The sequence below is a fragment of the Pseudorasbora parva genome, chromosome 25 (assembly GCF_024679245.1).
Source record: "Pseudorasbora parva isolate DD20220531a chromosome 25, ASM2467924v1, whole genome shotgun sequence".
Classification (NCBI taxonomy): Eukaryota; Metazoa; Chordata; class Actinopteri; order Cypriniformes; family Gobionidae; genus Pseudorasbora; species Pseudorasbora parva.
In genome coordinates, this window is record NC_090196.1 from 21,812,127 (window position 1) to 21,832,856 (window position 20,730).

General features: G+C 37.2%; 1 protein-coding gene across 6 annotated transcripts in view; it reads right to left on the bottom strand.

Annotated features, from left to right (window-relative positions):
* Positions 1-19,303, bottom strand: part of spon1b (spondin 1b) — a 78,629-nt gene extending 59,326 nt beyond the window's left edge. For 2 of the 6 annotated variants that reach the window (XM_067436073.1, XM_067436072.1), the window contains exons 1-6: positions 18,606-19,301; positions 17,072-17,178; positions 10,420-10,553; positions 3,018-3,091; positions 2,656-2,772; positions 1,195-1,343 (exon numbers count right to left, since the gene is read on the bottom strand). In XM_067436073.1, coding sequence (XP_067292174.1) covers positions 1,195-1,343; positions 2,656-2,772; positions 3,018-3,091; positions 10,420-10,553; positions 17,072-17,178; positions 18,606-18,834 — 810 coding nt within the window. In that variant the 5' untranslated portion in view covers positions 18,835-19,301. Of the gene's footprint in view, positions 1-1,194; positions 1,344-2,655; positions 2,780-3,015; positions 3,092-10,419; positions 10,554-17,071; positions 17,179-18,605 lie in introns of all 6 variants that reach the window. The other 4 variants (XM_067436070.1, XM_067436069.1, XM_067436074.1 and 1 more) reach the window with 3 other exon arrangements.
* Positions 19,304-20,730: the final 1,427 nt, after the last annotated feature.

The following is a 20,730-nucleotide window of genomic DNA, read 5'->3' on the forward strand; positions in this document are numbered from 1 at the left end:
TTATAATTACAATATACAATGGTTTATTTTTTACAGCTACCGTATGTTTATTTAACAGTATAATTTAAATTTAAAGAAAATATATAGTCACATGAAAAAAAACAAATGAAAAAAAAACAGCTACACTGATTCTTAGTATGTATATTAAAGCTTTTCAGACAGGCATGGGGTGATTTTCTATTTTTCTTTTGTAATTTGAATAAAGGGCAGATATTATGCCCCTTTTTACAAGATGTACTATAAGTCTCAGGCATCCCCAGAATGTTGTCTGTGAAGTTTCAGATCAAAATTCCTAACAGATCAATTAACATAGCATTTTAAAAATGGCAAATTTTGGGTTTGAGAAAAATTTGCTGTTTTGTGTGTGTCTCCTTTAAATGCAAATTAGTTACTGCTCCCCGCCCCGGGCGGAGCCTTCACAGCTCGTGAACATGTGAATGAAAACTTAAACATGATACATCTTTCTGGTTATGATCAATGTGAGTACTGTGAATTCAGACACACTTCTTTTGTCACATACTGTTTTTTGCCTACTATATATAGTAGGGAAGCATGCGATTTCAATGTTTATTGTGAGTCACTGAATCAATCACTGAGTCATTCATGACCAAAACCTTATTCTTATAATGCCTTATTAAACTTTGCATGTCATCAAATAAACAAAGAAATAGCTTTTAAGCCCAATAAGCTCTTTAAGCTTTCTCCACAAAAGACAATCTATTTATTAGTTTTTTCCTCCATTTTATCAGTAAGGGACGACTTTTACCAAGCGACCAAAGCACAGGGGAGACACTTTAGTGAACAAAACATTTCAGTGTTAGTGGTTAGTGAAAGAGAACAATTTGAAAAATGGGTTCAATAACATTGATTTGATTGCTTAAAAAGATAGGTAAAAAAAAAAAAACTAAACTAAATTCCTTCAAAGATTTGTTCAGAATGATCCCTTTTGGCTAGTTTGTCAAGGTTTAAAATAATCCTAAACAAACAGTGTCTTGAGAAAATGTAATGAGCCTAATCCTGGCCAACAAAGAACTTTTAAAAATCCATCTCTGGTGGGTAAATAGCTGATAATCCCAAGAAAAAGACACATCTTTGTCTGAAAATCGAGCAATTATTTCAAAATTAGCTTTAAATTTAAAGTTAATCTGTCCGATCCTGATATCTCAGCATGTTGCACTTGGCCGGAAGGCCTACCTTTTGGCGAATCTCCTCCTCCATTTTGACGGGTGATCCATATTCAGCCACCTGCTTGACTCCTTCACTGGCGAAACCTCCGTACTCCCATAACACGTAGCTTCTTGTGTGAGAAGCCCCAATGAGAGCTGACCAATGATTAGCACGTCCTTTAGGGCAGAATTAACAGTAAACAAATAACTGATCTTTCCAGCTGCAGCTTTATACAGTGCTAAATCCAACATAGCCTACCAGTTAATTGCTCTTCTGAAGTAACTTGTTCTCTAGCGTGTATCTTAACACATCTGAGCTTCTACACTTGTCTCTCTTTAAAGAGCCTACCGCATACATCAATGTCTGTTTCCACAGACCTATTAACTAACAGCAGCGCGCTCTGTGACAACATCCGCCCGGCATCTCTTATCTCACAAAATATCGCATCCCAGGCAGTCGTCTTGCCTGCTTGCCAGACAGTAAATAACAGATTGGATCATTGCTGCCACACACATAGGTAACGGAACCAGCTCCCCTGCTGACTGCTATATTAGCAAACCAGCCCTGAGAGCTAAAGCTGTGGGGATGAGATATTGCTGCCCACATCTGCCCACTCTTTCTGCAAAGCACTGTCAAATCAGTGGGTCATCAAAATTAGTAAACAACGTCTGATTATAGATAAATAACAACATTAAACATTAACATTGTCAAATTCTGTGAGTGCAAAACATGAAAAATATAATATTGTACAGCAATATATGTTTTTTTGTTGTTGTTGTATTCTGAATAATTTACACTGTTAAAGAGTTGGATTCTCATACTATACATGGCCAAAATTTCAAAAAACAAGGTGGACGTATGACGGTGTATTTCTGTGCCAAATACACTAATACGTTTTGTAAAGTATGACTTCATAAAGGGCGGAATTCCTAGTATGGGTACTTCTCCCGGATGAGCACACGCATCAACCAGAGCGAGAGCAAGAGCTTACCCATCAGGAAGCTTCGTTCGGTTATGGTAGCCGCCGGCAGCACTGTCATTTTGTTTTTAGACTACAAAAATCAACAATGTCACTAAAGAAGTGTGCTTCTGGTTGTGATGAAAAGATAACATTGTTCAGCTTCCCAAATAACTCAGTGTTAAGGAAACAGTGGGTGCAGTTTGTTCCCGGTCATGAGTCTGAATCGTAGGCGGTGAGTGATACTGCATCAAATGTCTGTGTTTTGTTGGCAGTCAGCGCATATTGTGTATTGTGTGTGTGTGTGTGCTCCTGACTCTTTAGCTCCGATAAAACTAAATTCTATTTGGAGATATGAAGGATGCAGTACTACTCTATAGGTACTCAAGTTTAATATGAGATTGGCAGAAACTGTGTAGTATGTACCCTTTAAAGTCCGTACCTGGCACAATGTACTGTACCTCACAACGCTTAGAGGGCCTAATAACGTTTTATGGTAATGTAATATGTCACAAATGGCTTGTTCTTACTTGGGTAGTCTTTGGGATGCACTTTCTCAGACCAGTTTCCATAGAAAGTGACTCTATACTTGGCCGTTCCACAAGCACAGCATTCTTGAATGGGTTTTTCAGTAGCCGCGACTGGATCTGCAAAACCGTTCAGAAGAAGACAGTTATATTTAACTTTCCTTTCACAAAATAATGCACATGTGCCATCTTATACACACTCTATACAAAAATAACCATTTATAATGCACAATTTATTTTGAAACATCAAAAACAGATGAAAGGAAAAAGCTCTGTTCAAAGAGCATGCAAAGAGGGGAAAAGATTTTGAAGATGTAAAAATGTCGTCATAGGGATGTGCATAAGAAACCTAGATTTAGAATTACCTTTCTCGCACAGTCTTTTGGTAAGTGAGCCTTCATCTTGGAAGAAAATGATCCTTCGCTGCACAACACTAGCCCTGTAATAAAGATATTAAAATGTTCACCCGACTTTTAGCGTCTTTTATCTGTCTTTTAGATATAGTTCTGTGTGATTTACATTTACTCTACCACCATTATTGCATTCAAAGTTGTATTGTAGTGGGAACAGACGATGCAACTTTTAACAAAGGCTTCAGTGGATAATGCTACATTTGCATAATGCCACTATCTGAAAGCGTATTTCAATGATCTCTGTCAGCATGCTGAATGCTTTTAAACAATTTGGCTTTTAAAATGAAGCCTTATAGAGACATCTACTGATGTCAATATGTTTAACAACAGTCAGAGAAAAAGCAAACGTATTCAAGAGTACAGTCCATATTCAGAGGGTCGGTGGAGGTTTGAATCTCCTTTTGATAGACACACCACACTCGCTTAGATCGGAATATCAACGATGAGTTCTGGTACTGTCCCACTAGAGCCTTTTGCCGTTGCTGTCAGTCAAGGATATGACATGTGTTAGATCTGTCCATAACGCTATGCCCTCCTGAGAATAATCCCACATGTTTTATGTGGGTGGCTTACAAGAGAATCTGGTGCTGGCCTGATCAGAATGTGAAGGTGTATGATGGATTCTTGGCTCATTTGGGCTTTGCAAAGTGCTTTTTGAGAAATTGAGTAAAATCCTATTTGACATAGAAAAATGATCTGGCTGCTGTTCTGCTTCAAGGCCCTTTCACAGTAAATGCGATGTGAAACTCATAAGACTCATAAGAAAATGAATTGTCAACCAATTTTGTTGTTGGGTTAGCAGCAAAAATAAATAAAGTAAATGGGATCAAATCATAACATGTATTTGCACTACTGAAGTAGTGATGAATTCAGTAATTATAGATGGGTAGTGCTCCATTTGTGTCACGTTTCCCTTCAAGATCCTTGCATAACAAAAGTGACACAGGAAGAAAAAAAAATTAATTACCACCAAATAAGATTTTATTGGAGTTAACACTTTTCCTATTGAATTATTTTACTAAAATAAAATGTATACAGTGGTTTTTGAAGTATACTCTAATTTTACTGACTTAAAACACATTTTAATCTAAAAAAGGACTTGTATACAGTAAATTAATGTATTAATTAACTAACGAAAACCATAACAATTTAATTAAGTGTATATATAATAATAAATTATATGTTATTTATTCATTAAAGGTACTGTAAGCGATTTAAAAAATTTTTTGTTAAAAGTGGATCGGATTACCACAACAAACTTGTAGCCAGTCAGCAGTAGGAGGCATAAACACGATGTGGGAGGAGAGAGAGTGAGCGAGAGGGAGATTTGAAGAAAAAGAGATTGCAGAGAGGCATTACAAAAAGAAAAGGGCAGATGAATAAATACATCTAGATAAATTGTGACATTTCTTTGTTGTTTAGAATCAAGTAATTATTTAGTCTTTTATGAGTTTAATAAAGAACTCTGTTTAAAGAACCACCTCATGCGAATGTAAAAACGTTATGGGAGTTTTTGTGAAATTGACAGGTTTCAATTGGGCGTATTTTCAATTCGCAATTTCAATTTGCACAATTTGAAGGGTAATGGAAACACAGCTAATGATTCTCAAAAAAATCGCTTACTGCAACTTTAAATAAATTAATAAATAAAAAAACATTTGTATGAATTTTTTTATTTTATGGAATGTTCTTGATAAAAAGGGAACAAGATGTAAAAATGTTTATTGAGGAAGCAGATGTAAAAATATGCACAAAATAGAAACAAAACTTTATTGATGGCAATAAATTGTCGGAGAAAAAAGTATTTGTAAAATGATATAGTGTTTGAAAAATATTTCTGTGACAACTCGCTAATCACAGGTTGTTTGTATTCAAAAGGGTTAATGACCTTCAAACATTTTATTTAGAGGCATTTTTAGGATTCTACTCAAATGTGGGTAGTGAAAGTTTCGAATATATGAATATTCATGTTTGGGGTGAAAGTGTCTTAAAGGTGCCCTAGAATGAAAAATTTAATTAACCTTGCCATAGTTCAATAACAAGAGTTCAGTACATGGACATCACATACTGTGAGTCTCAAACACCATTGTCTCTTCTTTTATATAAATCTTGTTTGTGAAAAACACCACAGAAAAACAAGCGATTCTCAACATAACGCCAACTGTGATGCAATCGCTGGGATCATTAATATGTACGCTTCCAACATTTGCATGCCAGCCAATGTTCATTGTCAGGCGGAACTGTACAGACGTCGGGAGATAAACAAGCGTCACGCGAGGATAGTGAAAACGGCAGATCATGAAAATAAATGTTATAATCCAGACTGTGCAGGGGATGTGAGGACTTTTCATACCCTTCCCACAGATAAAAAATGTCAACAGTCATGGTTCATGTTTATTCGGATACTGCAACAATTTAATTCAAAGTTGTTTGTTTGCTTGGCCCATTTAACCACAGAGAGTTTTTCTAACCTGGGACAATATCAAGCACGACTCGCTCAGTGCCTAAAACTGAAGAAACGGTCGATTCCAACCATATTCCTGCAAGAAGTAAGTAGTGATTTTATCCACTTCTTGACTGTCAAACCCATTTCTTAATAAATTGAAAGTTTCTTAGTAAGACAAGATTACGATAATATCCCCCGTGTTGTCTAGATCCAACACAAGATGCTAGTAAAGTAACAATTGGAAACTCCAAGTACCACACATAAAAGTTTGTCAAACGACAAAGGTTAATATTAATTTCTGCCCGTGTTGTCATAAAATACAACAGTAGATATGTATGTTGATCCCTTTTGATGGATTGAAATCTAAATTAGCCTAAATTTCATCATCAACACATAACTCAGAAGCTAACTACATTTACTACTACTGTTTAGTTGCTGTAGCTCGATCTTTGTAGCTAACGTCACCTTCTTCATCATTAAGTTGAAACGACAGTCATTTGACAAGGCTTATAGTCAATTAGTTAAATAAATATACATTTTTGAGAACCGAAGTATGATTATTTTGTGGCGGGTGAGTAGTAAACATCACACTGACTATTTTGAGTGGCTTCTACATTACTTTGTTTGGCTAAATAAATCGACTTTTAAATCAGTACTCTACTGTCAAACTGTAACGTTACTGTACAAACAACATTTACGCGCTACTCAGTTCAGTTCGTGATTCAAAGTTAAGAAGCTATCATTGTAAAATCATTTCCATGACGGATGGTATAGATGTGTTAGCTGTCATTGAGCAGCAGTGGAGTGAAACAGCCAGAGCAGAACTCTGCATTAATATTCATGACTCTTCCAAATAAGGCAAAACAGAGTATTACATCCTAGGGACAATTTCTAGGGTTGTAAATGGACCTGTAAAACCATACCTGGACAATTTTTTACCTTAAAGGTCCCATGGCATGGATTTTTTTATTATTGTATAATGTTTCCTGAGGTGTACTTATACTGTTAGTATGTTTTTTACATTAAAAAATGTCATAATTTAGAAATAAAAGGCATTTTTTCTATATTGATATTAGTGCTCTGCCTTGAATGCTGTTTCAAGAGGCGTGTCTGCTCTGAATCTTCAGTGAAAACACCCACTGTTGTGATTGGCTGACATCTTTGCATTTGAAATGAGATTACGTGCGGAGAGGGCGTGGTTTAGTCAGGCGTGAGCAGCAGCAGGAGCACTCACTGCCAGTCGAGAGAGAGACGGAGCTGGGGAAAGATTGCTGAGAAAGTGTTATTGTACCAAGTTTTTGAGAACGCGAGTTTATTTTGTTTGTATCTGAGAGCTCTGAGTAAACACAAGTGAACTTTGCAATGTTATTTCTCTCACAAAATGCTTTCACCACAGCTAACAGCAAGCACACGACATGAATACAGTAAGAGCTTCTGTTAACAGCTTCATTCAAACGGCAGTTTGGGCAAGTGTGCACTGCAGATAAACGTGTGATTGACTGATCCGAACATTATAAAGAGTATTCTTTGATTGCTCTCTGTAGTTTAATAAATTAAATAACAGATTTGTTTCATGTTGCTAACAGAAATGACATGAAGTTGAACGTTTTAGTCACTGGCTTGATTCACTGATGCATCAAGACGGCCAAGACTGACATTGCGACTAATAAACTGAATCCATTCTCTACTAAATCTCTGGGCGAGCAAAGCAGAGAAAGGGGAGGAAACCTTTCCTGGTATGACGTCATAACAGGGGAATTCAAGATCAGCTCATCTGAGCTCTCAGTTTCTCACAGGCAGAGAAAGACATTATTGATTTAATATTAATGTTGAAAAACCTCATAAAATTAAAATGTCATGCCATGGGACCTTTAAAAAAGACACATACCCTCTATTTAGATATCAGAGAACAATTTAAAATATTGTTTCAAATTATTCTAGGGCACCTTTAACAGCGGTCAACAAAGTGTGCCTGTTCAAGACTCATTTCTTCTCAGAACTTCTAAAGACATTCCCCTCTCTTGTTGTTTTTTGGTATTGATCATCTCATTTGAACACCTGAGAGTCATTTATCTCCAGAGTCCCAAAGCTTGTCAACAAAACCATCACGTGTGCCACATCTTATCTGCCTTCCCCAGCTTGATGGCACCAAAGAATCAAAGGGAACAAAATCCAGATCAAAACTTCCTTCCAATCCCTTGTCTGTTTGACATTTCACTAGAAAAGTACTGGAGGGATTCCAGAAGTAATTGCACTTTTATTTGGTGTTCATTGGACGCCGTTGCCAGTTGTGCTTCGAGCCTGAGCTCTGGCATTTGGCCCGGTGCTACAAGGTGCAATGCCTCCACGGTTCTGACACGCTGAGACGAAGTGACAGCAGATTCACCACACTGGAACGGCAGATGCTTCCCAGCATTATTATTAGAAAAAACAGACATCCCTGTTCTAATAAGACAGATGGATAAATTAAAACCTACAATAATATTTCCTTAAGTTTGCAAAAGATGAGACCAGGGTAGTTGATTGGTTTTGGGTGAGATAGAGTAAAAAATTACTATAATTTTTAAGAACTGGGACAGGGGGAAAGAGACAAAATGGATGAATGAGTATGTGACAGAAAGAGAGGAACAAGATAACTGCCAGGAGAGCGATAGCTCATAAATACCCCCATGGTGAAGGTTTTAATTGTCACTACATCAATTTAATTTCAAAATTGCTTCCCAAGCAGATTAAAGTTTGCTTTACTCAAGTAAAAACACATTTGGGGGCTCATTTAAGCAGTTCTATCACTTCTGCATGCATTATTTTAAATGGGAAAAATATTTTTTATTCACAAAGCACCTGCAAACCAGTTGAAAGAGTGCAAGAGTATTCAAACTCTGTAGGCAAGAACTGCCTACTGAAGTATGCTAAAACAAAGGGTTTAAAGGGTTCCACCCTAATCTAATGGCAAAATTGTGTGAGGTGATTTTTTTAAATTCATACAATGTGATGAAAACTTTTAACACAAATTAGCCACCAATTAACCTAAATGTAAAATACACTCACCTAAAGGATTATTAGGAACACCTGTTCAATTAATGCAATTATATAATCAACTAATCACATGGCAGTTGCTTCAATGCATTAAGGGGTATGGTCCTGGTCAAGACAATAAAGACAGGAAAAATGTTGCCTGGTCTGATGAGTCTCGATTTCTGATGAGACATTCATGGTAGAGTCAGAATTTGGTGTAAACAGAATGAGAACATGGATCCATCATGCCTTGTTACCACTGTGCAGGCTGGTGGTGGTGGTGTAATGGTGTGGGGGTTGTTTTCTTTTCACACTTTAGGCCCCTTAGTGCCAATTGGGCATTGTTTAAATGCCACAGCCTACCTGAGCATTGTTTCTAACCATCCCTTTATGACCACCATGTACCCATCCTCTGATGGCTACTTCTACCCCCCCCCCCCTCCCTCCATCAACTACAAGATGCTATCCTATCAATATGGGCCAACATTTCTAAAGAATGCTTTCAGTACCTTGTTGATTCAATGCCACGTAGAAAGGGGGTCAAACCCAGTATTAGTATGGCGTTCCTAATAATCCTTTAGGTGAGTGTAGCTACGAATTGCCACGAGATTGTGTTGTAAATTCACCCAAAAATGTATCAATTACTGACCCTCAAGTCATTCAAAGAGAGAGATTTCTGTCCCTGTTAAAAATGTTCATAAAGACATTTTATAATAATCCATATGAATCAAACAGTTAATCCAAGTCTTCTGAAGAGACACGATCACATGACCGCACTTGCGAAACCTCAAACGTGCTTGAATGACACATTAGAGCAACATTCATTGGTCCTTGCAAAACCTCAAACCTGCTTGCATGACATGTGAGAACAAAACTCTTGGAGTTTGAGTTTCCCTTTACCATTATTTGAAGCCATTTAAGGTCTCACGTGACTGGCACAAAAACAAATGTTTGAGTGCCCATGAGCCAAAGTGGCAGATTTCAAATGCATATTTCCCATTAAAATGAACCAAAATGCTAATGGATTTCTCCAGGTATTATAGACCTCACTGGTTCAGACCAGGTGTAAACAGGCTAGAGTGGCATAGAGTGCGTTCCAGAAATCCATCGCTGTTGGAAAGCATTTTCAGGGTAAGCACCCATAATGTGGAAAAATGCATAAATGCACCGCACCATGTACAGCTAGAGCGAGAGAGAGACTTTCAGATGTCTTTAATGCATCAAACGCACTTAAAGTTGTTTATGACCTCAAAAGGAGTGGGAGAAAGAGAGATAAAGATACAGATATGGCATGAAAGCATGAGGGGGTGGAGTGGAAACACTGACACCAAAACATTGACAGATCATTCATATTTTGTTTGGTTGAAGACCACTTTTGTGTTTGTGCGCTTACTGTATGCAAAGGAAACTCAAGTGGGAGGATGCTGTTTGAATGCTCAGAATATGTAAAAACTTTTAAATGTTCTTAATTTTCATAATCGTCTTTGATACGCAGCTTACAATAGATGATGGCACTCCCAAGGATGATATATTAACTGCCCAACATCAATCAATTATAATCAAATCTTCTATTGAAGGTCCTAAAAGTATTTGTTTACTCAGCTTCAAATGTAATTAAAAAATAATTTATATGCTTTTTCAATAATTTCCAAGAAGGTGACTGATAAAACTGATTAATAAGACAAGTGCTTAGACTCAGTATTGTATAATACACTAAACTCACCATAGAAGCCAAGATCTCTCAGTTTTCCTTTCCACTTATTCATCAATCTATCAATTTAGTACTACTAATGCTCATCTATAAGCTCAAATTCATGCATTCTCACTTATTTATTGGTATCCAAATCCAGGATAATGGTAAAATTAAAAGACAAACAATACATAATAACTCACTTGAGAGTGAGACAGCCAGTGCCGGAAGGTGGCGCTGTCCAGAACACCTGTATCCTTGTGCGTCTTCTGGGAATGCTCTCTGTGACGGCTGGGGGGCAGTTAGTCATGAACTGCGTGTCACTTTCATCGATGATCTGTGGAACAAAGAACGGTGAAATCACGCATGAGGATGAGTAAATAATTCGAATTGTGTGGAGACCTTTTCCTTTGACAACTAAAGAATAAAAAAACAACAACAAAAAACAGCAAGAGTCTGAATGATTTTGTGGGGGTTTTTTTGGACTAATGACGCAACAGTACCGTAAATGAACTCAGGATGACTATAGGATCAAATTTCATCTGTGGGTCAAGATGACTAACTGTACATGACAGCCCTTTCTGGGTGCAGAAGACAAATATTTGAACTGATGGATCTGTGCTACTTAAACCTGGAGCTCATGTTAACCCATGAGGCAACATTTTGGCATTCTTAACATATAGGATAACCAACTTTTAATTGAGAAAAACGCACCCCTGCAATCCATACACATGAACTGGCTTTTTTAAAATATGCATGATTATAACGCTCTTCTGTGTCATTTGTTCATCATTTGATGAATTACTTTTTCCATGATGACTAAAAAGGCATTTTAAACATCCATTTTTAATAAAATTGTTTAATGAATTGCTTTCCCCAGGCAGTAAAAGTGCAAAGTTAATTGCACCAAGCAAACAGAGCTGAGTTTGGTGAAAAGAATTTATATAATAAGCTATAATTTAAAAAGAAAATGGTGAATGGTTTATGCTAAAAAGAATGACAGCACATTTAAATACTTACAATGTCTGGCTAAATTAGATTTCGAGAGGTTAGTTAAAAAGATGCAGGCTTTTGCACTGAAAAATATATAAATAAATATTTTTAAAAAATTAAGACTTCTTTATCCTCTTTTAAATACCTGTCACGTGTACTTTTGTAATTGTTTATAGTTATAAGTAAAAAAATAAATAAAAAAAAACACAAAAGTACATGAAAAGTCTTGGCATGTCCAAAAATTTTCGTTACAGCCTTTTTCCAAAAGGATTTAAATCCATGATTTTCCTCAGATTTCTACAAAAAAAACAATATCCCATAATGACAATGTGAAAGAAGTTTGTTTGAAATCTTTGCAAATTCATAAAAAATAAAATAAATAAATAAGAAATTTTAAAAAAAATGACATGTACATAAGTATTAACAGCCTTTGCTCAATACTTTTTTTTGAAGAACCTTTGGCACAAATTACAGCCTCACGTCTTTTTGAGTATGATGCTACAAGCTTGGCCCACCTATTTCTGGGCATTTTCTCCCTTTCTTCTTTGCAGGACCTCTCAAGTTCCATCAGGCTGGATGGGGAGCATCAGTGCACAGCCATTTTCAAACATCTTTAGAGATGTTCAATCGGGTTCAAGTCTGAGCTCGGGCTGGGGCACTCAAGGACATTCACAGAGTTATCCCGTTGCCAGTCCTTTGATTTTTTTGGGTGTGTGCTTAGGGTCATTGTCCTGTTGGAAGATTAACCTTCCAGAGCAAGTTCATCAAGGATGTCTCTGGACATTGCTGCAATCATATTTTCCTCCATCCTGACTAGTCTTCAATTTCTGGCTGCTGAAAAACATCCCCACAGCATGATGCTGCAATTGCATGATATTGGCCAGGTGATGAGCAGTGCCTGGTTTCTTTCAGACATGATGCATGCCATTCAAGCCAAAGAGTTCAACCTTTGTTTCATCAGACCAGAGAATTTTGTTTTTCTCGTGGTCTGAGAGTCCTTCAGGTGCCTTTTGGCAAACTCCAGTCCTTATGTGGTTGTTTTGGGGTATTATTTGTAGAATTTTGAGGAAAATAATAATTTAAATCTATTTTGGAATTAGGCTGTAACAACAAAATGTGAAAAAGTGAAGCGCTGTGAATACTTTATATACGTATCCAAGTGATTGAAAATTCCACTGGGGATGGAAAAGTACAATTTTGTTTTTAATGTTTCAAAACAAAATCACTGCCAAATGTCCATCGAAGAGTCAAATCCATGCTTGTGGTGCATTAAGCTGTCTCCCTCTTTCTCACTCTCCCTCGTTCTCTCCATTTCCACTACCCACTCTTTCGCACACACTTTCATGCAAACCCAAAGCTGCACACAGTATCCTCTGATTCTGTCCTTCATTTCCACAAAGTAAAAGCTGTAATTTTGGCATCTCAAGCAACCTTGCTGCAACCCTGTTCAAACTGAAAAAAAAAAGTGAACCGGAAACTTCTGAATTGAAAGGGAATCTAGGCTAAATTTTGTAAAGACATGCTTGAGCTGTAGGACTGTGCAACAGTCGCGCTCCAAGTGTTTATTTTAAAAGAGGCCATGCGGGCCAAGCAGCCGGGTGCATTGTTTCCTGGGTAAAAAGGGGCTGTAAGGGGCTGTAAGTGTCTGTCTCAGAAATGCTGCAAACCAGCTGGGAGAAAGTTGTAGGAAACAGAGGAGAAGAGAGACATTTGTTTTAATTGTGGCTCCTGGCGAGGCTGTGTGGCCCTGCTCCTGAGGGACAGTGAAAGCCATTTTCTGTTTGCTCTTTTAAACTCTTCCTCTTTCAGTTTGTCTCTCTCGCACGCACAAAACTCTGTGGCCTGACTGAATAATCATGTCTCCTGAAGGAATGGAGGATGTTTCATCTTCCAGGGGGTTCCTTGGAGAGATTAAGCAAAATGAATGGCAAGATGTCACAATGTTTATTTCAACCATGCTGGTTTGGCTCGAGAGTTGTTTGTCAATTTGTGCTAGCAAAAGAAGTGCAACAGCATTGTATATTATGAACTGTCATGATGACTGATGAATATGAATATTTTGAAAGGCACAGTAAACAGACACTGGTAGCAAACATCTTGGAATGATGTTATATCTTCAAGCAAAAACTTTTCAAAGTTTAACATCTAAAAGTTACAAACTGTAATACAGCAAACATACAGAAACGTTTTATTCTGCTGATAATGCAGGTCATGGTCAGAGTCTTTGATCAAATTGCTAAAGTGGAATGAACTTCTTATAGATTTCACCCAGCAAATGTGTTTGCAATAATTTTCAATGGGCATAAATTACATTACACAAGAGCACCCTAATAAATGGGTCGAGCTCCCTGCTATGAACTCGGGCTCATAAAAATAGATTCCCATGTTATAAATGGTGTCATTATACTACAGAGGACAAGTTAATGTTTTTCTCAGACATTACATCACACAATATATTATTGTTTAAATATTTGAAAACGGACAAGGTCATTGAGATAAAGGTAATCTATCAGCTCAAAAATGATTTAAAAATGAAATATAAACGGAGAACAATAGACTTTAACTCTTTCCCCACCAGTGTTTTGATAATTTTCACAAAAAATGGTTGTTTCCCAAAATATTTTTTGTATGAATATCTGAACATATTGCCCTGCTTTTAAATAATAATAATAATAATAATAATAATAATAATAATAATAATAATAATAATAATAACAATAAAAAGGTTAAGCTTAACGTTCTTTTTTCCCCAACACTTTATATGCGTATGTTTTACAAGAGCATTGTACTTCACTCTATATTTATAAAGTGTTAGTATTTTATATACATTTTAAGAGGCAATTTCAAATTGTGTAACTCTAAGATGATCATAATCAGTGATAAATGCATGATTCACAGTAAATGTAAAAACAGAAACAAAAACAAACAAAAAAAACAAGACCAATTATAGCTTGAATGCAACTTTTTAGAGTCAATAGCACAAAATCAAATCTAATAAAATTAATCACATTTCTAAAAGCTCTGTATTTGCATTTTAAATAAACTTTTTCAACATCTCCGGCATCATTATCCATCATTGCTTCATAAATGTTTAGGACAAAACCACATTTTTTTACATTTTGTCTCATCTTTTTGTAGTTGCTTTTATTGTGTTTTTTCCTTCTTTCAATTTAGTCTGTCAAGACGAAAGAGTCCCCAGTTAAAGACTTCAACGGAGGACGTCTGCTAACATCCACCAGGCAATCTGAGCTCTGAAAAACACAGCGGTAAAGAGTGCAGAGCGGCAACCACAGTTAATGAGATCTGGGGGGAGAGATGCAGCGCTAACAGGCTTCCTGCCTCAGTTTGGAAAGCACTGCGGCTTGATGTGGAGAGCACTAAATGATAGGGGTCTTGTCTTTCAGAGAGGACACGGCTCCGAGACGGCGTTGCCAATGAGGAGCAGCACATCTGAGACTACTTCAGCTTTGCTGTCTGGCAAAAGATGGATTTGATATCCTTAAAACACTAGGTGTGGTCACATTTACTTTTGTTTGGCAGATATTTTCATGTAAAAATCCAGTCATTTCAATAGGAAACCACACGATTTCAATTAAAAAAAATTCGCAACAGGTTCGAATTGGTCAGAGAGGATTCGCTGTGTTGACCAACAGAAAGTGACGTCTGTGTGAGTGGTACTTAATACATCGCAACATATTGTCAGTAGATATTGTACCATTTTGCCTATGAAAATTTGACCATTAATGTGACCCCTCTGGTGTGACATCCCCTACAGCCGTTTTATAAGTTTCCATTAAATCAGAATATAGCATTTATTATAAATTATCTATGCACATGATTCATGTGTCCTTATAATATTTAATCAAAATATTTTCTCTCTCTTACGACGATATCTCTTCTCTTCTCTGTGGATGTGTTTACTGGCACGAGGATGGCACAACCTTTCACTCACATGAAATTAAAGCAATAGCAAGCCACAACCATCCGGTCAATTCCCGAAGGAAAAAATCAAGTCTTACCCTATATTTTTTACTTGTTCAAAATGCTGTTTCACTCAAAAATATGTCACAATAGGAAATAAAATACTATCACAACTTCAGTTTAATGCTGAAATTACCTTTGACTTCTACCGATAATTCCATGACTTTTCTTTAATATTAAAGGTGCACTATGTAACATTTTGTCAGTAAAACCACCAGGCCAGTGTTATACATTTTGTTCAGTTGAGTACTTACAATATCACAAATGTTTCCAACTATTTGTAAATTGTGAGAAAATTGCCTTTTCAACCAATGAACCAGGACATCTGAGGGAGTCGCCTGTTAATTGCGTCATATTTGCGTTACCCTCGGTTTCCGGTTTTATTTTGCAGAAACGCTTTACTCTTACTGCAGTGTGCAACAAGTGTTACGGCAGCCACTGTGCGAATTCAGTTATGTCATAACATCATATTCAACACACTCAAATGTATCCAATATGATAAACAGAGCTGCATTTCCTCATACTCATGAACGGAAAAAACAGAAACACGCGCCGGCGACTGTGGCATAATTAAAGTCCTGCTGCTCGCGAGCTGACGCTCTCGTCTCTTATGCCGCCTTCACGTGCTATCGGAATTATCGTACGAGTTTCAATACAAATTGCACATGCCCTCTGATGTCGTGTTTACCACTGGGAAGTTCAGAAATAATTTTGATTCCCAAGTTCCCGAGATGGGTGTGGCATAACCGTTTAAAATGGCGGATGGGAGACGAATTTTTGCTGTGGCAGGTGTTTTATTGTTTTTTTTCCCCACAACAATTTCATTGTCTTGTCATGTCGTTAAAGTAGTACATATTTACATAAATTAATAATAATTTGAAGCATATTGTGTATTTTAAACACATCGAAAATCACATTTAGTTGACCATTTTTCTAGAACTGAGCAAGCTAGAGAGTGTGGTAAAAGTAGCTATACAATAGGATCATGCATGGCTGAAAACTATTGTTAAAAACATTTTAGTTTTTAAGAAGCCTTATCTTGTCTACATTATGCCTTTATTGTGAATGTGATTATAAACGCTATCCTTTCGTGTTGTACTGCTAAATGTTTGCCAGTGATTCTATGATTTTCTGTGACCGGAAAATAACTGAAATGGTTATAGTGTTAAAATAACATTTTCCCAAGATGCACAAAAGTATGAATCCAGCGTCCTCCATTCTTTCCTACAACAAAGCACCTGAACACAAGAAGCTCATGATCACGACTTCTGAAGTGGGAAGTAGGAAACTTCCGATAGCATGTAAAGGCAGCATTATTAACAGTCGATCCAGCGACCTCGTTCAGCTCCACAGCACTCGCTCTTGCTCTGCCTCATCCTACAGTAACGTTAATAATCACATCCATGAACATGATTTCTGGGAGTCCTATCCCGTCTCTTTTCCACCGGCTGTGAGGTGAAGACCACATGTCCCAAGATGCTGCGCTTAAACTTGCCATCATCAAACTAAGCCTTTGTTTTGAATAGACACCCTCTAGCGGATGGAAAAGTTACATAGTGCACATTTAATGTTTTCTATTCATGACAGCCAAAAAATAAATCTTCCATTGGACGGTTTTTATTTTAAAATACATAATTTTGGGGGGCAGGGGGAAATGATTGCATTCTTGTTTTGTAATCAAATGTGTTTTTTAATGATTTAATATTTCATGCATCAAAGGGTTAATGGTCGTTTTCTTCCTAAAATGTACCATGTCTAAATACAGACATGCAGACGCAACCCGACATAAACTGCAAATCATTTCACAGAGACTGCAATTAGACTGTCATCTTTGATTGCCACAGTTCAAGGCAGTTATACGGGGTCACTGCAATCCCTCACCTTGAAAGTGCCGGCGTAATCGTCAGGAGTGACGCCCTCCCTTCCTTCCTTCAGAGCAATGAGGGTAAAGCCACGAAAGTAAGATGGGCTGGAGGCATACAAACTCACTGGAGAGAGAGAGAGAGTGAGACAGAGAGAACAAAATATAGGTCAGAGGTACCAGAAATGAGCTTAACTGTAGGTCAGATCTCAACAGTGTGCCAGGGCAAGTCACAAACTGCTCTCGCATTTGGCATGTACGTTTGCGTGTAAGCGTGTGTGGGATGTGAGAGTGCTTTTCACATGGAGCGGTGAATACATATGCATGTACAAACACGCTGGGCATAAAACCCTCATAAAAAGGCATCTGCTGCTAATGAAGGCCACTTACATGAATCCATTTGGCAGTGAATATCAGGTTATGGAATGTTTTGATGCTAAAACCTATATTAAAACTTAACCTGACAGGTAAATTATTGTGGAAACACATCAGGTTATACTGCCAATTGTTTTTTTTGTTTGTTTGTTTTTTCTTTTTTCTTCCAAATCAGTCACAATAATGTCTAACAAATCCTCGCTTTTAGGGGAGATTAAATAGAATTGTAACAGTTTAGAAATAAGGCCATAAATGACCACCGTCTTCCTAAGGTGAAAGTTGCAAAGTGTGTAAAAACTAAGAACTTAAAGGACAAAAACATTCTGAAATTATCATTTTATGTCTATGTTTGAAATCATAATAATGGCTGTTAAATTGCAAAATTGGCACCATCTGAAACAGCAGGTTGTCTTAATTTGACATGACACAAATCATTATTTCTAGTAAAGAAAACATTAATATAATGACAAAGCAAGAGAGATTGTAACACTTTTGTAGTACTGGTCCCACAAAATGGGACAAAAGACTACATTTGCAACAGTTGTTTGCTTAGTTATTATGTATTTCCATATTTGTTATGCAATTTTGTAGTTTTGTATACATATTAACTTTACAATTTAAATTAAAAATGTTTTAAATAAAGCATAAGTGATTTTTCAACACATACATGTGATTGCCATCATAAATTCATGCTTAATACCCATGTTTTCTAGTGTTGGTTTACTAAATGATGGTAGTGTTGGTTGTAACCACAGCACTCTTTATACTTGACACATATTTGCACTGTTAAGTTATAGATTGTACAAGTCTAACTACTTTAGGTTGTAGCAGACAAGTATATGGATATTATAACGAAATTTGAGACGCCTAACACACGAACACAAAGTTAGTGACGTTTAAACGTGCTACTAAAATCCCACTTTCCCTTTTTCAAATGTCTTCTTTGGTAAACATTCTAGGTTTCAGTGCTACAAAAAGCAGGGTTTTTAAACTCTTTTTCAATAACCTCTCATATTCACCAAATAAACCGCTGTTTAGCATTTTTGTGTCAGCCAACTTGGTTTACCTGCAGAAGACACACGACGCTTTACGCACCAATATTTACAAACTCCACATATGCTATTTTAATTCACAAAGCCTTTTAAATTAGCCGTAAAAGCACATTTTGTGACCTCTAACCTCTGTAAGTGCTCCCGGGTTGGTAAGTTTCTGGGTCTCCTTCAACTCTGAGGCGAAACTCGTTCTGTCCTTCTCTCCGAGCGCCCCGCGTTTGCGACCGCAAGATCCGACAGAAACCACCCTCGGATCTCGACTGTCTCTCTGTGGTATCTCTTCTGAACGCATCCGTGTGGATGAAAAAGACATTTAAAAAGACTAACAGCACAACTAGTCCGTCTTTGTCCATCATTTCCCCTTCTTTGCCTGTCCAAAACACAAGTTTGCAGTCTAGTACCAGCAAGAAAACGTAGCCAAAGAACTGGAAAAGACGGTCAAAACAAACAGACGCATAAATCGACCAGACTTGTCTATTTTAGGGTCCATTCACGAATAAAAGAGAGCAAAGATGCCGTATCCATTCCCACTGAGATTGCGGACGGTTGAGATAGTCCCGTGTCCGCGGTGCGCGAGATTGATTGAAGGCGAGCGCGGAGACAGAAGACTCAGATGTTGACTTTACTCAAAGGATATTCACACTGAGAAATACCTATATGGTCTCCCTGATAACCGAGCTCAGACTTAAAGAAAAAAGATTCAGACTTTAAACAAAACCTAGACATAGACGGCTGACATTCTTGGTGAGACGAGACGTTCTGAGGAGAGAGAGCGAGATCGCGAATGTTTGAACAGCCGCGAGCCGCAGGAGAAAAGAATCACAGGGAACTGCGCACTGAGGAGACAAGGAGGATGATTTTGGGAACTCCTCCGTCTGTTGTGTCTGTTTATGCAAGGGAATGATTTGGAGGGACTTATTTTTAATGTGACGAATTAACTGCATGTTGATTTAAGGTCCATTTTTATTATAAAAAAGCACGCTATCACACTTTGTTGGTGTACTGAATATCATACAATCACATGATACAACATACATTTATTTGTACAACAGTTCTATAAAAGTCATTAATTACAGGAAAACTTTTTTTTCAGACAAAATTGGGCAAAATGAGCTACGGGCTGAAACCGGACTGGGAGTAAAAAATATAGGCTATGAGTGGAAAGGAGTGATTTTCTCTCCCTGCTCAAACCACTCTGTAATCAGGCTCTGCTCGAGCTCCATTTCAGGTTTTACCTTTCACCAAAGCGAGAGAATCCCGTTCCATAAGATCCAGAGCCAGAAAAACATAAATTTCAACGCTTTTGCGTTCCAGAAAAATAGCATTTTGTGTTCATCGCAAAAGTGCAAAACATTTAGCAAGTGAATACAAAGTTTCTCAGGGGAACGCAAAGTTCCTTGAGGAAACGCAAACCATTTTGCAAGTGAACAGAAAGTTTTTCAAGGGAACACAAAGTTTCTTGACGAAACACAAAACATTAATATCCTATGTTTCTATGAATAATAAACATTTTGTGAGTGAACGCAGTTTCTTTTGGGAGCAAACCGTTTTGTGAGCGAACGCAAAGTTCCTCGGGATAAAGCAAAACATTTTCAACTGAATGCAAAGATCCTCTGGATAACAAATATTTTGTGAGAGAACGCAAAGTTTTACCTTGGAACGCAAACCCTTTTGCAAGTGAACGCAACGTTTTTCAGGGGAACACAACGGTTTTGTGAGGGAACGCTAAACATTCCCTCAAGTGAATGCAAGCATTTGTGAGAGAACGCAAAAGCATTGACATCATTACGATGGGGCTTCACATATTTCAAAATAAAATTCAGATTACAATTTTTTTGTGTTACAAATTAAAGTTAAATTTGGCAAACTACTTGTAACGTTTACTGTTACTCTGAATATTGTAATATAACATTTCTACATTTACAGAAGAATTAAATTAGTGTTGAATGACTGGTGAAACATCTTTTTTTATTTATTTTTTTTATTACCAGATTGGTCTCAGCATATTTTTATACAAGACCAAGGCAGTTTTTTTTCTTTTTAAATAATTTTGTGCCCCCCTAGCGGGCCCTGACCTCTGTTTAAGAATCACTGATACAATAATCTGCATATGCTGCATATCTGTCTGTTCAGAGGGAAGTTAGAGAAACACGCCAGCAGATGTCATTAACGCATCCTGATTGACTGCACTGGAAATATGGCATAATAATTAATGAAACTTATTTCCCATACTACTATACACCATTCAAATA